We start from the raw sequence: 16,768 nt of genomic DNA, 5'->3' as shown, positions 1-16,768 counted from the left end.
TATAGGCAAGGGAAACACGTCCTCTAAATCATCTTGAGAATTTGTATAATAAGGTGTTGCTTCTTCAAACATAACATCTCTGGAGACAAATAATCTTCGAGAATCAGGATGATAACATTTATACCCTTTCTGGGTCGAAGAATACCCCAGAAAAATACACTTAGCAGCTCGGGCATCAAGCTTATCACGATGAGCTGCTTGTATATGCACAAAGCAAGTGCAACCAAATACTTTCAAGTGAGACACATCAATAGTTTTCCCCTGCAAAACTTCAAGGGGAGATTTAAAAGACAGCACTCGGCTCGGAAGCCGATTAATGATATGAACTGCTGCTAATACTCCATAAGACCAAAAAACTTTTGGAACATGCATGTGAAGCATCAAAGCACGAGTTTTTTCCAACAAGTCTCTATTTTTGCGTTCTGCTACTCCGTTCTGTTGAGGAGTACCAACACAACTAGTCTGATGCACAATGCCATGAGAATATAAATACTGTGTCATATTTTTAGACATGAATTCTGTGCCATTATCAGAACGAAGTGTTTGAATTTTAGAGGAAAATTGAGTCTGAACAAGCATATGAAAATCTTTGAAGATATTCATAACTTCACTTTTTGATCTCAACAAGTACACCCAAGTAACACGTGAGAAATCATCAATAAATGTAACAAAGTATTTAAAATCATCAATTGATTCAAGAGTAGGTCCCCAAACATCGGAGTGAACAAGTTCAAACATTCTAGTAGTTCTAGAAGAAGAAGACACAAAAGGTAATCTAGTAGATTTTGACAAATGGCAAATTTCACAAGAAAAATAATTAGTATCAACATTTGGCAACAATTTAGTGAGAATATTATCTGAAGGATGTGCTAAACGTTGATGTCAGAGAACATGATCTGCCGAGGAAGAAGGAAAAAACGAGACTTGAGTACTTTTGTTAGGTTGAAAATTTCCTGAGATGTAGTAGAGACCTTGTAGAAAAAATCCTCTACCAATGATCTTTTTAGTGACAAGATCTTGAAAAAGTACCTCATGAGGAAGAAATATAACACAACAATTTAAAGCTTGAGTGAGTTTTCTAACCGAAAGTAACTTGACTGGAAAAGATGGAACATATAAAGCCATTGAAGTCACATCTTTAGACAACAATTTAAGTTTACCTTCACCAAGAACAGGAACACCATTCCCATTGGCAATTGACACATGGGATGGAGTAGAAAATTTTTTGAAGTCAGACAAATTGGTTAATTTATTTGTCATATGATCGGTGGCACCAGAATCAACAATCCAAAAATCATGCACGGTATTAAATTCTATAGCAGTAGAGAGTGCACTGAAAATACCTTCAAAGTTGTCATTGGATTGATGTCCCGAGTTTGATAAGAACCCAGCAAACTTACCAAGGAGGGTTGTGGAATTAGAGTGTCCTATACCAGAAGCTCCATGTATTGAATTTGAGGTGTAATTTACTCTTTCCTTCTCCTGAAGATAGGTTGCAAACTCATTTATAAGGGAAATTGGATTTAAAGTGTAATTTACCATATTTCCCTGTAATGTTTCTACAACATGACCTGCTCCGATACCATGTAGAAAAATAGGAGCAATTGTAGAGAAGAATAGAGGCAATATTTGTTGTGTATGTATATTGATCAAACATTACAATTACAACCTCATATATATAGGGATCAAACATTACACCTTAAGACAAAGGTTCCATAATTTGATGAGCAAATTATGGGACAAATGTTCCATAATTTGAGGAACAAATTATGCCATAATTTGAGGAGCAAATTATTCCATAATTTGAGGAGCAAATTATGCCATAATTTGAGGATTTAATGTCAATACTTCCTTTATGAAGGAAATGCAGTTCAATCAAAGAAATTTTGGGATGTAGGAAATGTTTCTCCTTGTTTAGTAAGAATGATATGTCATGGGCAGTGGTGAAATCAGTAAGAGAAGTGTGAGGTTGAATTCGGGGTTAAAGAGACAATGTGTGTGTAAACTTAACAATAGTATTTTTAATATTTTACATATCAAGAGTAATTTGGTATTTTCACTACAATTTTGTGTGTAGATTTGTGATTTTTTTATGTAAACTTATCATATTCAAAAAGTGATGTAAATATAATGTTTTTGTGGTACGTAGATAAAATTCCTCATATTACTAATATATTGGATTGGTTCAATACCGGTTCGACCAGCAGTATATTGGCCTACATAATTATGTTAAATTATTAATTGTTAATGTATAAGTATAACATGTTATTGATTGTATTGATTATTAACTATATAATTATAAGGCTTATCAAAAAAATTATTAATTATATAAGTTAAGTAGTTAACATGTAAAACACTAAAATAATGATGTAACAAATATTTAAAAAATACAAAATATAAATATAAATTAATTAAACCCGCCCCTCACTGATACGATTCAAAATCCAGCATCTAAAACATTGCTTTGAACAACTAGACATAAAAAAAGAAACTACTAAATGCAATAAATAATCAATGCCAAAATTCCAAGTAATTCAAAAAAAAGAAAAGAAAAGAAAAACGTATTGGAAAAGTAAAAAAAGAGGAGCACGACCTGCCAGTTTTGGAAGGTTGAATGAGATGATTGAGCAATAATTGAAGAATTTAGCTCAAATCTAATGTCAAAATAATATGTGTCAATAATTTTAATGTCCATAAGTATCCATAATCTAGATGTCATGAGGAGAAGTATGGGGACCTTTCACCTAGATTATGGACATCAAAATTATGGACATGTAATTCTTTCAAATCTAACGTCCTCATTCTGTCCAGGTTCAATGAATCCATGCTTGTTTTCCTTTTTCTCCTCGGGAGAACGTCTACATCAAGGCAGGTTGTTTTTTTTTTTTTTTCTGGACATCAAGGCAGGTTGTTGAACGGGGGTTTTCAAACATGGAAATTGGAATGCGTGCTTGTTATAGGCAGCTCTGTCCAGGTTCAATGTATCTAATCCACTTGGAGCCAATGATTTAGGGACATACATATACATGCATCATTAAATTAAATTTATAAATTAAATTATTTTTGGTAATGACATAAATTAAGATAATTGTTAGAACTATGATTTGTATTTTGTAAATTAGATTTTACACCAGAATCCGAGTAGTTCAAATGATATTTATGTGTATGATATTTTATAAAGAATGGAGTTCGAGCTTCTCATTCGCTTTCTCTGTATTAAAAAATAAATAAATAGATTTCACGCATATATGAGTCCATACGTGGCATGGTTCAACCCACACAGACACGGTTACATTCGTTCAAATTAAAATTATAAAGGGTCTCCTTCTTCACCTCGCAACCCCTCTCGAGACAGCGAGAAACCAGAGAAATAGAAAGAGAGGAGGGCAGAGAGAGGAAACCCTAATAAATACTCTAAAATCGTTTAGCTCTCGCTTCTCTCTTCACTGCTCTCTTATTTCTCCATTATCTTCGAGAAAAATCTCAGCCGTCTTGTTCAGATCACCGCAGATTATCTCTTTAGCGCTGTTTTTCTGCTCTGCGAAATTCTTGTAAGCGCTCACTCTACCTCTATTATTTTTTGTTAAAATGCATTGTCATATTGGTGGGTTCCATATGTTTTTGATTGAATTGGTCATCAGTGATTAAGAAAGAGGAATTGTTGTTGATTTGCCTCCTTTTTGCCTGCTGAGAATGAGGGCATTTGAGTCAGCATCAGGTGTTGGCATGGGCAGAATAGAATAAGGGTATTTGAGGTTTTTAGCTTCATGGATGAGGGTGGCAGAATGTGAATGGCAATTTTGGTTTTGGAAAAACTTGGATGTTTTAATTGGCTTGTACCAGTTTTTTTTTTCTTCTTCTTCTTCTATTGAACTCCCGTTCCCGTTGAATGTATTTGACCCGCTTTGGCTTAAACAATCTTTGTTTTACTATTTTATTGCCAAAGTTTTTGAGCACAACCCGAAGAGAAAATCGGTTAGGAAAGTTTTATTACAAATTGTAACTACGGATGAACTCACTCGATGGTCCATAGAACTACTTGTTCAGGAGTGTACAACAATGGTGTTCTGGGTTTTCGGCTATGGCTCCCTGGTGTGGAACCCTGGATTTGACTATGATGAGAAAGTGATCGGCTTCATCAGAGATTACAGGCGTGTATTTGATCTCGGTAAGTATCTTATTAGTACATAAAAAAGTTGATTGGCGATATTAGTTCTGCACATTGATATGATTATTTTAAACTACACTTATTGTGATACTTTCTGCCAGCCTGCATTGATCACAGAGGTACACCTGAACACCCAGCGAGAACCTGCACGCTGGAGTACATTGAAGGATCCATATGCGTATGTGGAAATTTCTTTGTAATTACATAGACTACTTAGTAGTTAGAAAGCCACAGGCAAAGGAGATTTTTGGGTAGTTCCATAGCTTACTATTTTATGAATCCTGATCTTTTCAGTGGGGTGCTGCTTACTGTGTTCGTGGGGGCCCTGAAAAGGAAATGTTGGCAATGGAGGTATGTTCTTTCTTTTCTGTGCAGTTTGTCTGAGAGCTCTAGTTATGGCCTTAGGTGTTTCTGTCACTTGAGAGAACTAGTTTTAAAACCTATAAAATGTATTATATTAGAAACATTGCCGTATTATGGAATGGTGTCTCCTTCATGCTATTTGTTCTCCTGATCACGGGGCTCAATTATCATTGTAAAATCATTGACTCAAGCTAATTTGCGTTTTCTCTGGAACTGGACTTCTGTCGTTTTCATATTTGTAGTATTTGGAGAGGAGAGAATGTGAATATGATCAAAAGAGCATTGTGGATTTTTATGAGGTGAGATATCAATTTTTAGATGTTGCAATGCATGTTTATCTTTTAGTGCCCAGTATGCTCATATTTTGTCTGTTTCAGGAAGGTGAACCCTTGCAACCTGCTTTAAAAGGAGTTATAGTGTAAGTAAGTCTCCTTCGTATGTATCATATCATTTCTTGCATCACTATTTAATTGTTGTGTTTGTCTTATGCATGGTTTGTCAAAGCTGTGTTCTCATCTTTGGCAGATTCACATCCACCCCTGACAAAGTATCCAACAAATACTATTTGGGACCTGCCCCATTGGAAGATATGGCCCGGTATACTACTGGTTTCATATGATCCTTTTCTTTTTTTCATTTTTATCTGGTCAAGTTATTGCAACATCCCCCTAAACCACTTGTTCACCCTTTTCAGACAAATTGCCACTGCATTTGGACCCTGTGGAAACAATAGAGACTACCTTTTCTGGCTAGAGAAAGCCATGTTTGATATTGGTGAGATTTGTTTTCTTTCTGAGAATGAGTAGATATATAGGAACAATTGGCCACATGTTGAAATTTAATTTATTCTGAAGACCTGAGGACTGGAGTGATTGTGGGGATATGACAGGTCATGAAGATGACATGGTGATAGAATTGGCAAACGAAGTTAGGAAGGTGCTTGGGATTGTTGGGAAGAAGACGTTGGCCGGCTGTCCCCACATCTCTCTCAAGTCCGATGTGCCAGCCTTGGATTCCGGAAGCTATTGCCATGGATTTGTAACGTTAGAAGGCTAATAACTGAGGGAGGAAGAAGACGTAACCCAACTAATGCAATAGCTGAATCTTACACCAGCTTGTTTTATTCTTCTTCTTTATTTCAATTTTCCCCACAAGATGACATGTTTTCCCTTCATTGACAGTGCAATTTTAACCTTAGCTTATTTAGAATGAGAGCCCTTGAAGTTAGTCAAATGACCAACAGCATGTAACAGTTCTGCTCCTAGAGTTTGAATTCCTTTTCATTTGTCATCGTTCTTTTTGTATTTTCAGCATTTCCATGGTAGGGTGGTCTCTACGAAGTCCGTATCTAATTATTGGGGTTGTGGGTGTGTGACTGTGTAGATATATATTCTACTTATTTGTTCAAGATGCCACATAAAATCAAGTTCATACTTTATAGATAGCAGTACTTCAAGGTACAGTCAATTGACAATTATTGATGAGTGGATGATACCAGAGTAGTTGTGATAGGTTCATTCGCATACTTGGTCATATATTGTATGAGTTTCGCAGTGTGTTGTAACTGTGTTCAGTTGCAACACACCTCGCAGCACCACAGTTTTTTGTGACACGTCAAACAGCTTTTGCGTTCCAACTCATCTCACAGCACCACAGCTTTTTACCTCACAGCACCTCACCACACCTCGCAGCACTCGCAAACGCTTACAATATATGTTGAATTGTCATACGTAATCAAATTAGGTTAATTATTTTATTTTAGATTAATGTACAATGTAAACCTTAAGTGATTTTATATTAATATTATTAGTCATCTAATATAACCGTAATTTAGATACGTCAAACGCACCTCACAGCACCCCACCATAGTTTTAAAAGTGATGCGCCAAACAACTTTTTGCGTTCCAACTCACCTCACAGCACCAAAGTTTTATAATTCAGCACCACATCACACCTCACAGCATTCCCAAACAAGCCTATTATCGATGGATGGGTGGATGATACCACACACGATAAAGAAGCCATTTTTTTAGGAAAAATATTACTAGGTTAATTTACTTCCCTGCGAATTTTTTTTAAAGGTCATGAAAGTCTAAATTTTAGTCGTTTAGTGAATAAATTTTAGTCGTTTAGTGAATAAAATAGGTAAGAGAATTTGAGACCCAAAGACACTCGAGCCATTATGAAGATTGAATGATTGATTACATCCCACAATATGATAATTGCATCAAAAGAAAAGGGACAAACACCGGACATCGCCATGCTACAAACTATATCGGAATAAATCCGATTAGATTAAATAAACAAACACAAAAAAAAAAAAGAGAGCAAAACATATATAACAATTTGAGCAATCCTCCAAAGCAGATATGGAAGTAGATCTAGATTCAGATCCACCAAAAATCCGGCGTATTTGATTACCGAGAGGAACCCCCTAATATAAGGTTGCAGTCCTATCATAGTCCTTAATCACGTTCTCGTGCAACTCCAAGTGACTCTGATAAATTGCTTTGTCACAGATATCTTGGATAGTAGAAGGATGAACAAGAAGAAAGTCGAGTACTCAGGTTTCCATTGACTAGTCTCGAGAGCGGCAGAATTTGACGAGGCTCGACACACTACAGGGAGATAGCTGAGGCCATCACTCAATCAATGGAAGCGAGCTTCTTAAGCTTTACTAGGTTAAGGTACTTCCCTGCGAATTTTTTTTAAAGGTCACAACAGTCTAAATTGTATTCATTTAGTGAATAAAATAGGTAAGAGAATTTGAGACCCAAAGACACTCGAGCCATTATGAAGATTGAATAATTGATTACATCCCACAATATGATAATTGCATCAAAAGAAAAGGGACAAACACCGGACATCGCCATGCTACAAACTATATCGGAATAAACCCAATTAGATTAAATAAACAAACACAAAAAAAAAAAGAAGAGCAAAACATATTTAACAATTTGAGCAATCCTCCAAAGCATATATGGAAGTAGATCTAGATTCATATGATCCACCAAAAATCCGGCGTATTTGATACTTGAACTTGAAATCCATAACGTGCTAAGATATCTCAAATCATACACCGCTTTTAAAATCAATTCATCTCTCAAACAGAAATCCGGGGGAGAAACCCATCGTATGCTTATATTATTGAAACAAAACTAAAAAAAGCATTAAAAAATTGCTGGGGAGAGGAAGAGGCGGTAGAAGATATCACCGACTCCTCCTCTCCAAACTTGAAAAAAATGTGTGGGAGGTTTTTTGGAGGAAGACAAAGAGAATTTGATTTTTAGAGAGAAGACAAATAGCACAATTCTTATGGAAATGGACTAATTAAGTAGTCATTCTTCATAATCTTGTAATCTCTTCTATTGCGATATGCGAGATAAAGCAAATTAAAACTAGAGAACCGTTTGTCTAATCTTTAACAAACACTTGCTTTCCCAAACAATTTATTGATAAACAAAACAAAAGCATATAAAAATGGAAGTGATGATTCGAAAAGAGCCATAATTGTAGATTAATTTATTATTCATAAGCCAAAAATGCTATGTTAAAAAAAAAACTAAAATTGGATAATCTATGATTTGATTCTTAATATTAAAATTTAAAACAAAAAAAAAAGAAAAAGAAAAGGATGAGATAATAAAAAAGACAAAGATAATTTGATTTCTAAAGAGAAGACAAATAGCACAATTCTCATGGAAATGGTCAAATGGATTAATTAAGTAGCGATTCTTCAGAATCCTGTAGTCTCTTCTATTGCAATATGCGAGATAAATCAAATTAAAACTAGAGAATCATTTGTCTAATCTTTAACAAACACTGCTTTCCCAAACAATTTATTGATAAACAAACAAAAGCATATAAAAATGGAAGTGATGATTCGAAAAGAGTAGATTAATTCATTATTCATAAGCCAAAAATGCTATGTTAAAAAAAAAACTAAAATTGGATAATCTACGATTTGATTTCTAATATTAAAATTTAAAACAAAAGAAAAAGAAAAAGAAAAGGATGAAATAATAAAAAAGACTTGGGCAATAAGCCAGGCCGGGTCCAGCAAGGTTACAAGAAGGCTTGCTTCATCTTTCTCGCCCTCGTTTAGTTTTTCTGCGATTCAATCCTTCCGATTAGGGTTCACCTGCACCAATAGAGCACGATATTGGATCTGAAGATGGATGTTGACGCTCCTCACGCAATGGGCACTACTATTATCGGAGTCACTTACAACGGAGGCGTTGTCCTCGGAGCTGACTCTCGTACCAGCACAGGTATTTCCCCTTTCTCTTCAATTTATGTTTGGTTCGCGAGAAAAGTAAAATCACTCCATCAAAGCAAAAGCTGCGTAATTATTCAATGAAACTAGAAATTAAGACGTCGGACAAGATAAAGATAAATATATAACTACCCATGTTTTCATTAGTGTTTAATCTAATGTCTATTATTCAGTTTAATGCACTAGTCTGTTTGCTGGCTTTGTGCGGTTATTTGAAAGAACAGTATCTATTAATTTACCTTATCCATGGAACTGAACTGGCAGGCGTTTATGTTGCTAATCGAGCATCGGACAAGATTACACAGCTGACCGACAATGTTTACGTTTGTCGCTCCGGATCGGTATGCTTCTTTCTTGCTACTTCTGTGTCTGTTTAATGGGGAAGACTATGAATTACCGCTGGTTATGCATCTATGGTTAATCATCACATTTACCCACTTTACAGGCTGCCGATTCTCAGATTGTCTCTGACTATGTGCGTTACTTTCTCCATCAACACACGTAAGTGTTTGCTGTTGACTCTGTACTTGTTATGTTATTCTCCAATCTCCATCAACTGCTGTGAAGTTTTTCATTGTTACTTGGATAGAGTTTTGCTAGGTCTTTTCTCTTAACTGCTTTCTTGACTGTCATATATTTTCTACAGGATACAGCTAGGGCAGCCTGCAACGGTCAAAGTTGCTGCAAACCTTGTCAGGCTATTATCCTACAATAACAAGGTTTGAGTTAAGCATTTTAGGTTGTTTAATATGGATTTTCAATTTTTCCTTTTGTCTCCCTTCTTTGCGCAAGAGGGGACTCAAAGTCTCAAACCTTGCCTTGATTCAATTCAAGTCTCTTTGCCTTTTGGATTACGAAAAAGGAAAGGTTACATAGATGATTTAAGGCTGCCAGCTATATGTGTATTCTCTGGATCTTAGTTTGTCGTGTGCTAACTTGTCTGGGTGGATGAGATAATAACAAAGCATTTTGGGCTGCGGGGTGGGGGTTGGAGGAAGAATGTGCCTTAGTCTCTAAAGCTAGCCGGATACTTAGATGTTTATGAAAATTTGTTGAACTCTGCAGAACATGTTGCAAACTGGTATGATTGTTGGTGGGTGGGACAAATATGAAGGCGGTAAAATTTATGGAATTCCTCTCGGTGGAACAATAATAGAGCAGCCTTTTGCTATTGGAGGTATGTTTCTCTTCCATTGGTGGAGGTGTTTATGAGCAATTTGTCTTTTATTTTTTCCACCTTGCTTTCATAAAAAAATAGCTTAAGACTGGCTTAGATCAATTCGGATGGTGACGATGTATGTATATATGTGCAACTCCTCGCTTCTATTTTGTATGACATGTCTGTTCTTGTTCCGGTATAACTGTTAAATTTTGTGGTATTTTACACTTTGGTATTAGATTGCATGATTTGCATCAGTTCATGTTGCATACCCAATGTTATAAGTTTCCTTACCTACCAACTGCTTTAGTCTAGGTTGATGGCTGAGACTCTTGACCCATTGTTGTCTTGCCTTGCTGAAGATGGAACTGTTGTGTTGTCAGGAGTCTTAAATATCTAAATGCAATCTGACAGCAGATTGACGAGGGTCAAGACTTGTTATATGAATAGGCCCAAATTGAGCTTCAATGTTATCCCAAATGGTCAAGATGAGGATTCTTTTTGGATCCATCCGTTTATATAGCCCTTTCAAAAAACATTCTTGCAATTATTCCTCAACTGGCACTTTATCTTATGATGAAATTAATTCTCTGATCACTCATACGATTGATTGAATAAGTTTTGTCAAGTTATTACATATGCTTATGATTTGTTTGTAAGCCTTGCTGGATTTCTTGAGACAGGACAGAATCCTGTGGGCAATGTGTCCAACAAGAAGAGGGTCCTTGGTTCTATGTGCTAAAGGATTCTTTTCTTTAATATTGTTAGAATATGTATCAATTATGTGAAACGTCGCATACGATTGATTCAATAAGTTAACTTAATGGGTTGAATGGAAAAGTAATTAATCTTAACATGGTATCGGAACAAGAGGTCTTGGGTTCAAACCTTAGTTTCCACAATTTAAATCCTATTTGTTGTTACCCTAAGTGCGAACTTTTGTGTGTGTTTGTTGTTGCTTCAAGTGAGGGCCTTGTGTGAGAGTAATTTGTGTTGGGTCTTGTTTGTTGTGCACGTATTGGGTCGTCAAATTGTCCAGCCCACACGTGAGGTGGAATGTTAGAATATGTATAAATGATGTGAAATGTCCAAACCCAATAAGTTAACTTATTGGGTTGAATGACGAAGCAAATAATCTTAACAAATATCATTGAATATTTTTTTTGAGGAAAAAATTGGAAGAGTCACAATTCGGAGTAGCATGACACCTTTTTTTTTATCATCACTTGTGCTCCATCCACTGATTTCAATTAATCAGTTATTTTTTCTTGATGAAAGTAAACGTAATGTGTGCTTCACAGGATCTGGCTCCAGCTACTTGTATGGATTCTTTGACCAAGCATGGAGGGAAGGAATGACCAAGGATGAAGCAGAGGTATGTGAATCTTGATGTTTTTATGCAAGTACTCTTATTGACCATTAGAAACCATTTCAGGGGTATTCATAATTAAACCTTTTGTCTACACAATCAACGTTGTTTGACATTTGGAGGAAAAAATAATCTAGAATGTAGCAGCTAGCATACTTTGCACCTCGGCAGATGAAAAGTGCACGATGTAGCTGCTATTTTTGTGTATTTTGTGTTTTCATTTTTAGAGCCTTTAGAAGTCATTGTTGGTTGGTCTTGGTATCTTAATCATATTCTACTTCTTGAACACAAAAGAAGGAATTTGCATTTGGAAAAAAAAATCATAAAAGAAGGAATAAACTTTTGAATGTTTTTTTAACTCTCTTCCCCGGTTCCCCCCCTACATCTATGTAAATGTTCTTCTTTTTTTTTAATATGGGCTGCACACTTTTGGTTCCTTTTCTATTATTGTTAAGCCCTTACCTTCTCAAAAAAGAAAGCAAAAATGGACTTTGGATTGTTTTACGCTTATTTATTTGTTCTCAACTCAAACTACACTAACAGTTCCGGATATATTCAGGTGACTTTGTTAAGCTTTTTTTGTGGGTATTTTTTGCAGCAATTAGTTATTAAGGCTGTTTCACTTGCCATTGCAAGAGATGGTGCTAGCGGAGGTGTTGTTCGGACCGTCATTGTAAGATTTCTTTGAGATCAGTATCTAAGCAAATTTTTTTTTTAATTTATGGAAAGTGTGTGATCAATTTCTAGCCAATGTTTATCTGTAATTCTCTCAAGATGACTGAAGCCCCTGAATGTTTTTGTTAATGCAGATAAACTCCGATGGTGTGACTAAGAACTTCTACCCCAGTGACAAACTTCCATTATGGCATGAAGAGTTGGAGCCTCAGAATTCATTATTGGACATATTGAACTCAACGTCTCCTGAGCCAATGAACATTTAGAAATCTTGGGGTCCTTCTGGACCTGATTATGTTTGGTTTTCAGCACACTTGCATCCCAAATAGAATGTTTAATTTTCGTTCGGAAATTGGTGGATGTGTTCATGTCCTAGTCACATTTGTCATGAAAACTTTGCTCATGTGGTTTATGGTGCTGTGCGTTTGCTGGATGATTCACTCTTTAATCAGATTTCTGTCTATCTTTTTTGTTGTCTGTCGATGCTAAATTTACACCGAAGTATAGAATGTGAATAAAGCAGAAAGATTCAAGAGAATAACAAAACAGAATTTACGAGATTCGGCAACTTGTCTAGGTCCACGGAGTCTGATCTTTTATTAGAGTCGATGGTTGATGAATCGCTTAAAAATGTCAAATGAAATGTATTTATAGGTTTGGGATATGTCAGTTGATGCGGTTAACTGCATCTGGTAACCTCTCTTGTAACGGCTCATGTTAACCGTCGGTAACTGGATAAAATTGATTCTGGATAAAGTCCTTTCGTATGGGAGAACCATACATACGAAGTGTACTTATTTACTCCACAAATACCCCCAGCCTTTTAATTTACCTAAATAAATTTATGATAAATTTAAAGACTTTCATGCTTATTAGCAAGTAGTCTTCTAGTTAGATTAGGAGAGAGGACTGGGGTCCGACCCCCTTGTCGGATCCCCTAGCCGAACCCCAACTCCCTTGACGAGCTGGGGGTTCGGCCCCCTTTGGGAGCTCCTACTCCCGAGGGAGCAAGAATCAAACCCCCCTCTGGGGCCGAACCCCTCCTCTGGGGCCGAACCCCCCTCTGGGGCCGAACCCCACTCTAGTAGGGTCTGCTTTCTTTTCAAGTAGTCTTTCTGTTTTCCTATAGTATTTGAAGAATTTAGTCTCCTTGATATTTCGTACTAATCTCTTTAACTAGTAGCAGAACTTAGCCTCTTTGGCAGTTTGTACTAGTCTCTTTAACTAGCAGAACTTAGCCTCTTCGGCTTTGTGTACTAGTCTCTTTAACTAGAAGTAGGATTCAGTTTCTTCGACTTTTTACACTAGTCTCTTTAACTAGTAGTACAAATTAGCCCATTCGACCAAGAGTTAAGACCCACTTAGTCTTTTATCTTTAATTAGTAAATTGAAACCTCTTTGGCAATCAAAGAAAGTTTAAGCAATCAAAGAAAGTTTAACATGATCATATGAAGAAAAAACATATTATTTTATTGCAAATATGGAACCCATAGGCATTGCCATAGTAGGCATTATACTTAGAATTCCCTGGAGATATTCCAAGTTCCATGAACATTTTTGCCAGCTTCATATGAATCAGGCTTTGCAGCCTTGGATGACTCATTTTCTCGTACGCTTTTGTCAGGATTTATGTTATCATTTCTTTGGACTCCTTCCTGAGGGTAGGCTAATTGATGACCTTCCTGCTTATCTTCCTCAAGCTTGACATACTGCTTTATCCTATCTTGTAATGCACTCATATTCCTTGGTGGTGCCATAGTCAAGCTCTCCCATAATTTATGATCCCGTGGCAGCCCCAATCGAAAGGTAGTCACTGCAGTCTTCTCATCACAATCTTCAATATCTGCATAAGTATTTGAGTACCTAGATGCATAGGCTCTGAGAGATTCTCCCTTCCTCAGGTGCAAGGCAAACAAAGTATCCAAAGTTGCCGGATCTCTATTGTTCGCTATGAACCTTGCCACAAAGATTTGTGCCAACTCCTTCCAAGATGAAACTGAGTTTTCTAGAAGCTGATGAAACCACTTTATTGCTGTGGTCCCCAAACTTGATGGGAACATTTTACACTTAAGTCCGTCTCGGTTTGTCCACAAAGCCATCTTGTGCGAATACGCGGATATGCGTGCCACAAGATCCGTCTTTCCATCGTATATGACAAATGTTAGAGGGGAGAATTTGCGCGGAGGATCTTCTAGACGCAGAGCCCGTACAAATGGGGTAGAGGTCATCTTCTTAAGAGTCCTCTCAACCTCATTCTGAGCATTCCATTAGGCTTCTCCAACATCTTTCTTCCAATCTACTTTATGCCTTTGGACGTGACTTCGGTGCCTTGTCCTTCTTGGTGACATTGGGGATCTGTATCTTGCCTTCCGTAGGGATGGATTGCGTCTTCTTCTTTCTGGGGTTAGACCTCTCCTCCTGCGGGACCTTCCAGTACTCTCGCTTTCTTGCTCTCGAACACGCTTTGGATTCGTATCCCTATCACCTCGGACAACACTCTGGATATCACTAGCCAAACGCTTCCCCTTTCTTCTCATGGTGTGGAGTCTTTCCCTTAGAGCTTGAGCATGCTCTTGTCTCTTTTGCAAATCTTCTTCTTCCCTAAGGAGGGCTTCTTCCAATTCCAATTCATTTGGAATTTGCTCTTCTATTTCATCATGATTATGTCGAGTCCTCTCTTCTTCTGGATGTGGCAGTTCCTCCTGTCGTCATACTTCCGCTTCTTGAGACATGACTTATATTAATGAACGATTTCCCACAGACGGCGCCAATTGTTGATGCTAAATTTGCACCGAAGTATAGAATGTAAATAAAGCAGAAAGATTCAAGAGAATAACAACACAGAATTTACGTGGTTCGGCAACTTGCCTAGGTCCACGGAGTCTGATCTTTTATTAGAGTTGATGGTTGATGAATCGCTTAAAAATGTCAAATGAAATCTATTTATAGGCTTGGGATATGTCAGTTGATGCGGTTAACTGCCTCTGATAACCTCTCTTGTAACTGCTCATGTTAACCGTCGGTAACTGGATAAAACTGATTCTGGATAAAGTCCTTTCGTCTGGGAGAACCATACATACGGAGTGTACTTATTTACTCCACATTGTCATATATGTAGGATTAAGGGCAGTGCAAGGTAGGAAACTCTGTGGTAGAGTTCCAAGGGAAGGAACTTTCCCGACTTCCAACCCATGGAAAACATGGCGCTGTCGTTAACTTGTTTCTTCTTCTTCAATTGCTGATGCGCTGCATGATTTCTTCGACTGCTTTGTTAAAGAGCGATGTGAATTCTGCTATAATGCACCGCAACTGCATCTGAGATCATCTTTATCACTTCAACTAGTGGCTAGTGGCTCAGATGTGAAGTTATAAACATTGTGCAGCCTGAATCGAGAGCCGCAATATCCCCTCGACCCTCGCAATCAGCGGCTCTCTAAGAACAATTCTAGCAGATCCTCTTTAGATTATCTAAAATACTCTCTCTTTTTATATAATTTTATAGAATCACAATTTAACAGTACTATACATAAGATTATCTAAAATACTCTTTTTTTTTATATTATTTTACAGAATCACAATTTAAGGGCACTATACAACAGTTCTTCTAAATCATACTCTATAAATTAAAATATTAATTTCTCCAATCACTTTTATCATCTTTTCTGTTTAATTTTTATCGATTATATATTATACATGAACAAATATATTTTTGACAATATTATTTTTAATAAAATAATAATAATATAAATTTTTTGATGGAATTAATAATATAAAATAAAGATTAATATATAAATATATATATATATATATCACAATATAGTTAGATATTTTTTTACAATTTAGTATAAAAGTTGACTCAAATGGTTATATTTTCTCGACACTCAAAATTTCAACAATCATCTTAAAATTATGCTTGAGAATATTCTAATGGCATATTCTAATAGACCGAAATATTCTAACAACATATTCTTACGGTTAGAATTTCAAACGTTACTTTCAAATGGTCATATACTTTTACGGTTTTACTATAAAAAGAATTAGTGTAAAATATTATTTCAAAATACCAAGATATCTTCAATTTCATTTTCACCTCTTCTTCATTATTTTTTAATTATCTTATTAGAGAAGTGTAATTTTTAAATCAATCTAATAAAATATTGTTATTTGTTTGTGGATTTATAATATGTAAAAATATAATGTCGTTTACAATTAATTATCAAATAAATTAGGTGAACAAATAAATTTTGACCCAGTAGTAACAAAAGTTAATTGACCAAGTTTGATAAACATAGGCCAAATTAATAGTTCTCCAATTTCTGTCCATAACAAAAATGAGGTCAAACACAATTATCACAAATTCATTCACGTTGAAGGCATGGATTCACGATGCAAGGCAAGACAGAGGCGCAAGGCATGGCAGATTGATTCTCTGTCTTGAGTCGCTGGTGGTGCAACCGTGCAAGGCAGGTGGGGATAAGAAGCACGACAGAGGCGACAGAGGAAAGGAAACCAGAGAAGTGGTGGTGGAGTGTGAGCCGATGTCATGTCGGAGCTGGAGACACGCAAGGTATGTGGCGACATCGATGATGGGGAGATTGCCAGTAATGATGGCTACAGTATACTGAATATTTTAATAATAAAATGTGATATAGCATAGTTACAGTGTTCCTCCAAACTTAGCGGACCGCTGTAGCGCAACTTCATTTTAGCGGGAAGTTTACAGGAGCTGTTGGAGTGATTTTTTCCAACTTTTTTTGG

General features: G+C 36.4%; 2 protein-coding genes across 2 annotated transcripts; both read left to right on the top strand.

The window, feature by feature from the left end:
- The first annotated feature begins 3,382 nt into the window (after positions 1–3,382).
- LOC119996263 (gamma-glutamylcyclotransferase 2-2-like) lies at positions 3,383–5,975 on the top strand. The gene is given in 10 exon segments (XM_038842834.1): positions 3,383–3,551; positions 4,034–4,168; positions 4,270–4,346; positions 4,463–4,519; positions 4,774–4,830; positions 4,909–4,949; positions 5,057–5,128; positions 5,226–5,305; positions 5,421–5,541; positions 5,543–5,975. Coding segments are annotated over 9 exon segments (645 nt in total). The 5' UTR covers positions 3,383–3,551; positions 4,034–4,059; the 3' UTR covers positions 5,574–5,975.
- Positions 5,976–8,580: 2,605 nt separating this feature from the next.
- On the top strand, positions 8,581–12,487 carry LOC119996219 (proteasome subunit beta type-6). The gene is made up of 8 exons (XM_038842775.1): positions 8,581–8,802; positions 9,072–9,148; positions 9,253–9,308; positions 9,454–9,526; positions 9,873–9,984; positions 11,268–11,341; positions 11,934–12,008; positions 12,145–12,487. Exons 1-8 carry the CDS (start codon positions 8,706–8,708, stop codon positions 12,274–12,276), a joined length of 696 nt encoding a protein of 231 aa, XP_038698703.1. The 5' UTR covers positions 8,581–8,705; the 3' UTR covers positions 12,277–12,487.
- The last annotated feature ends 4,281 nt before the right edge of the window (positions 12,488–16,768 follow it).

This window comes from Tripterygium wilfordii, chromosome 4, assembly GCF_013401445.1.
Source record: "Tripterygium wilfordii isolate XIE 37 chromosome 4, ASM1340144v1, whole genome shotgun sequence".
Taxonomy (NCBI): Eukaryota; Viridiplantae; Streptophyta; class Magnoliopsida; order Celastrales; family Celastraceae; genus Tripterygium; species Tripterygium wilfordii.
This window is presented reverse-complemented; position numbering and strand designations above follow the sequence as displayed.

Bases quoted from the DNA above. Each gene is read 5' to 3' on its own strand.
- LOC119996219 (XM_038842775.1), top strand. From the start codon at position 8,706: ATGGATGTTGACGCTCCTCACGCAATGGGCACTACTATTATCGGAGTC. The intron at 9,149-9,252 runs GTATGCTTCTTT...CCCACTTTACAG, and splicing joins ACGTTTGTCGCTCCGGATCG to GCTGCCGATTCTCAGATTGT. The intron at 12,009-12,144 runs GTAAGATTTCTT...TTGTTAATGCAG, and splicing joins GTGTTGTTCGGACCGTCATT to ATAAACTCCGATGGTGTGAC.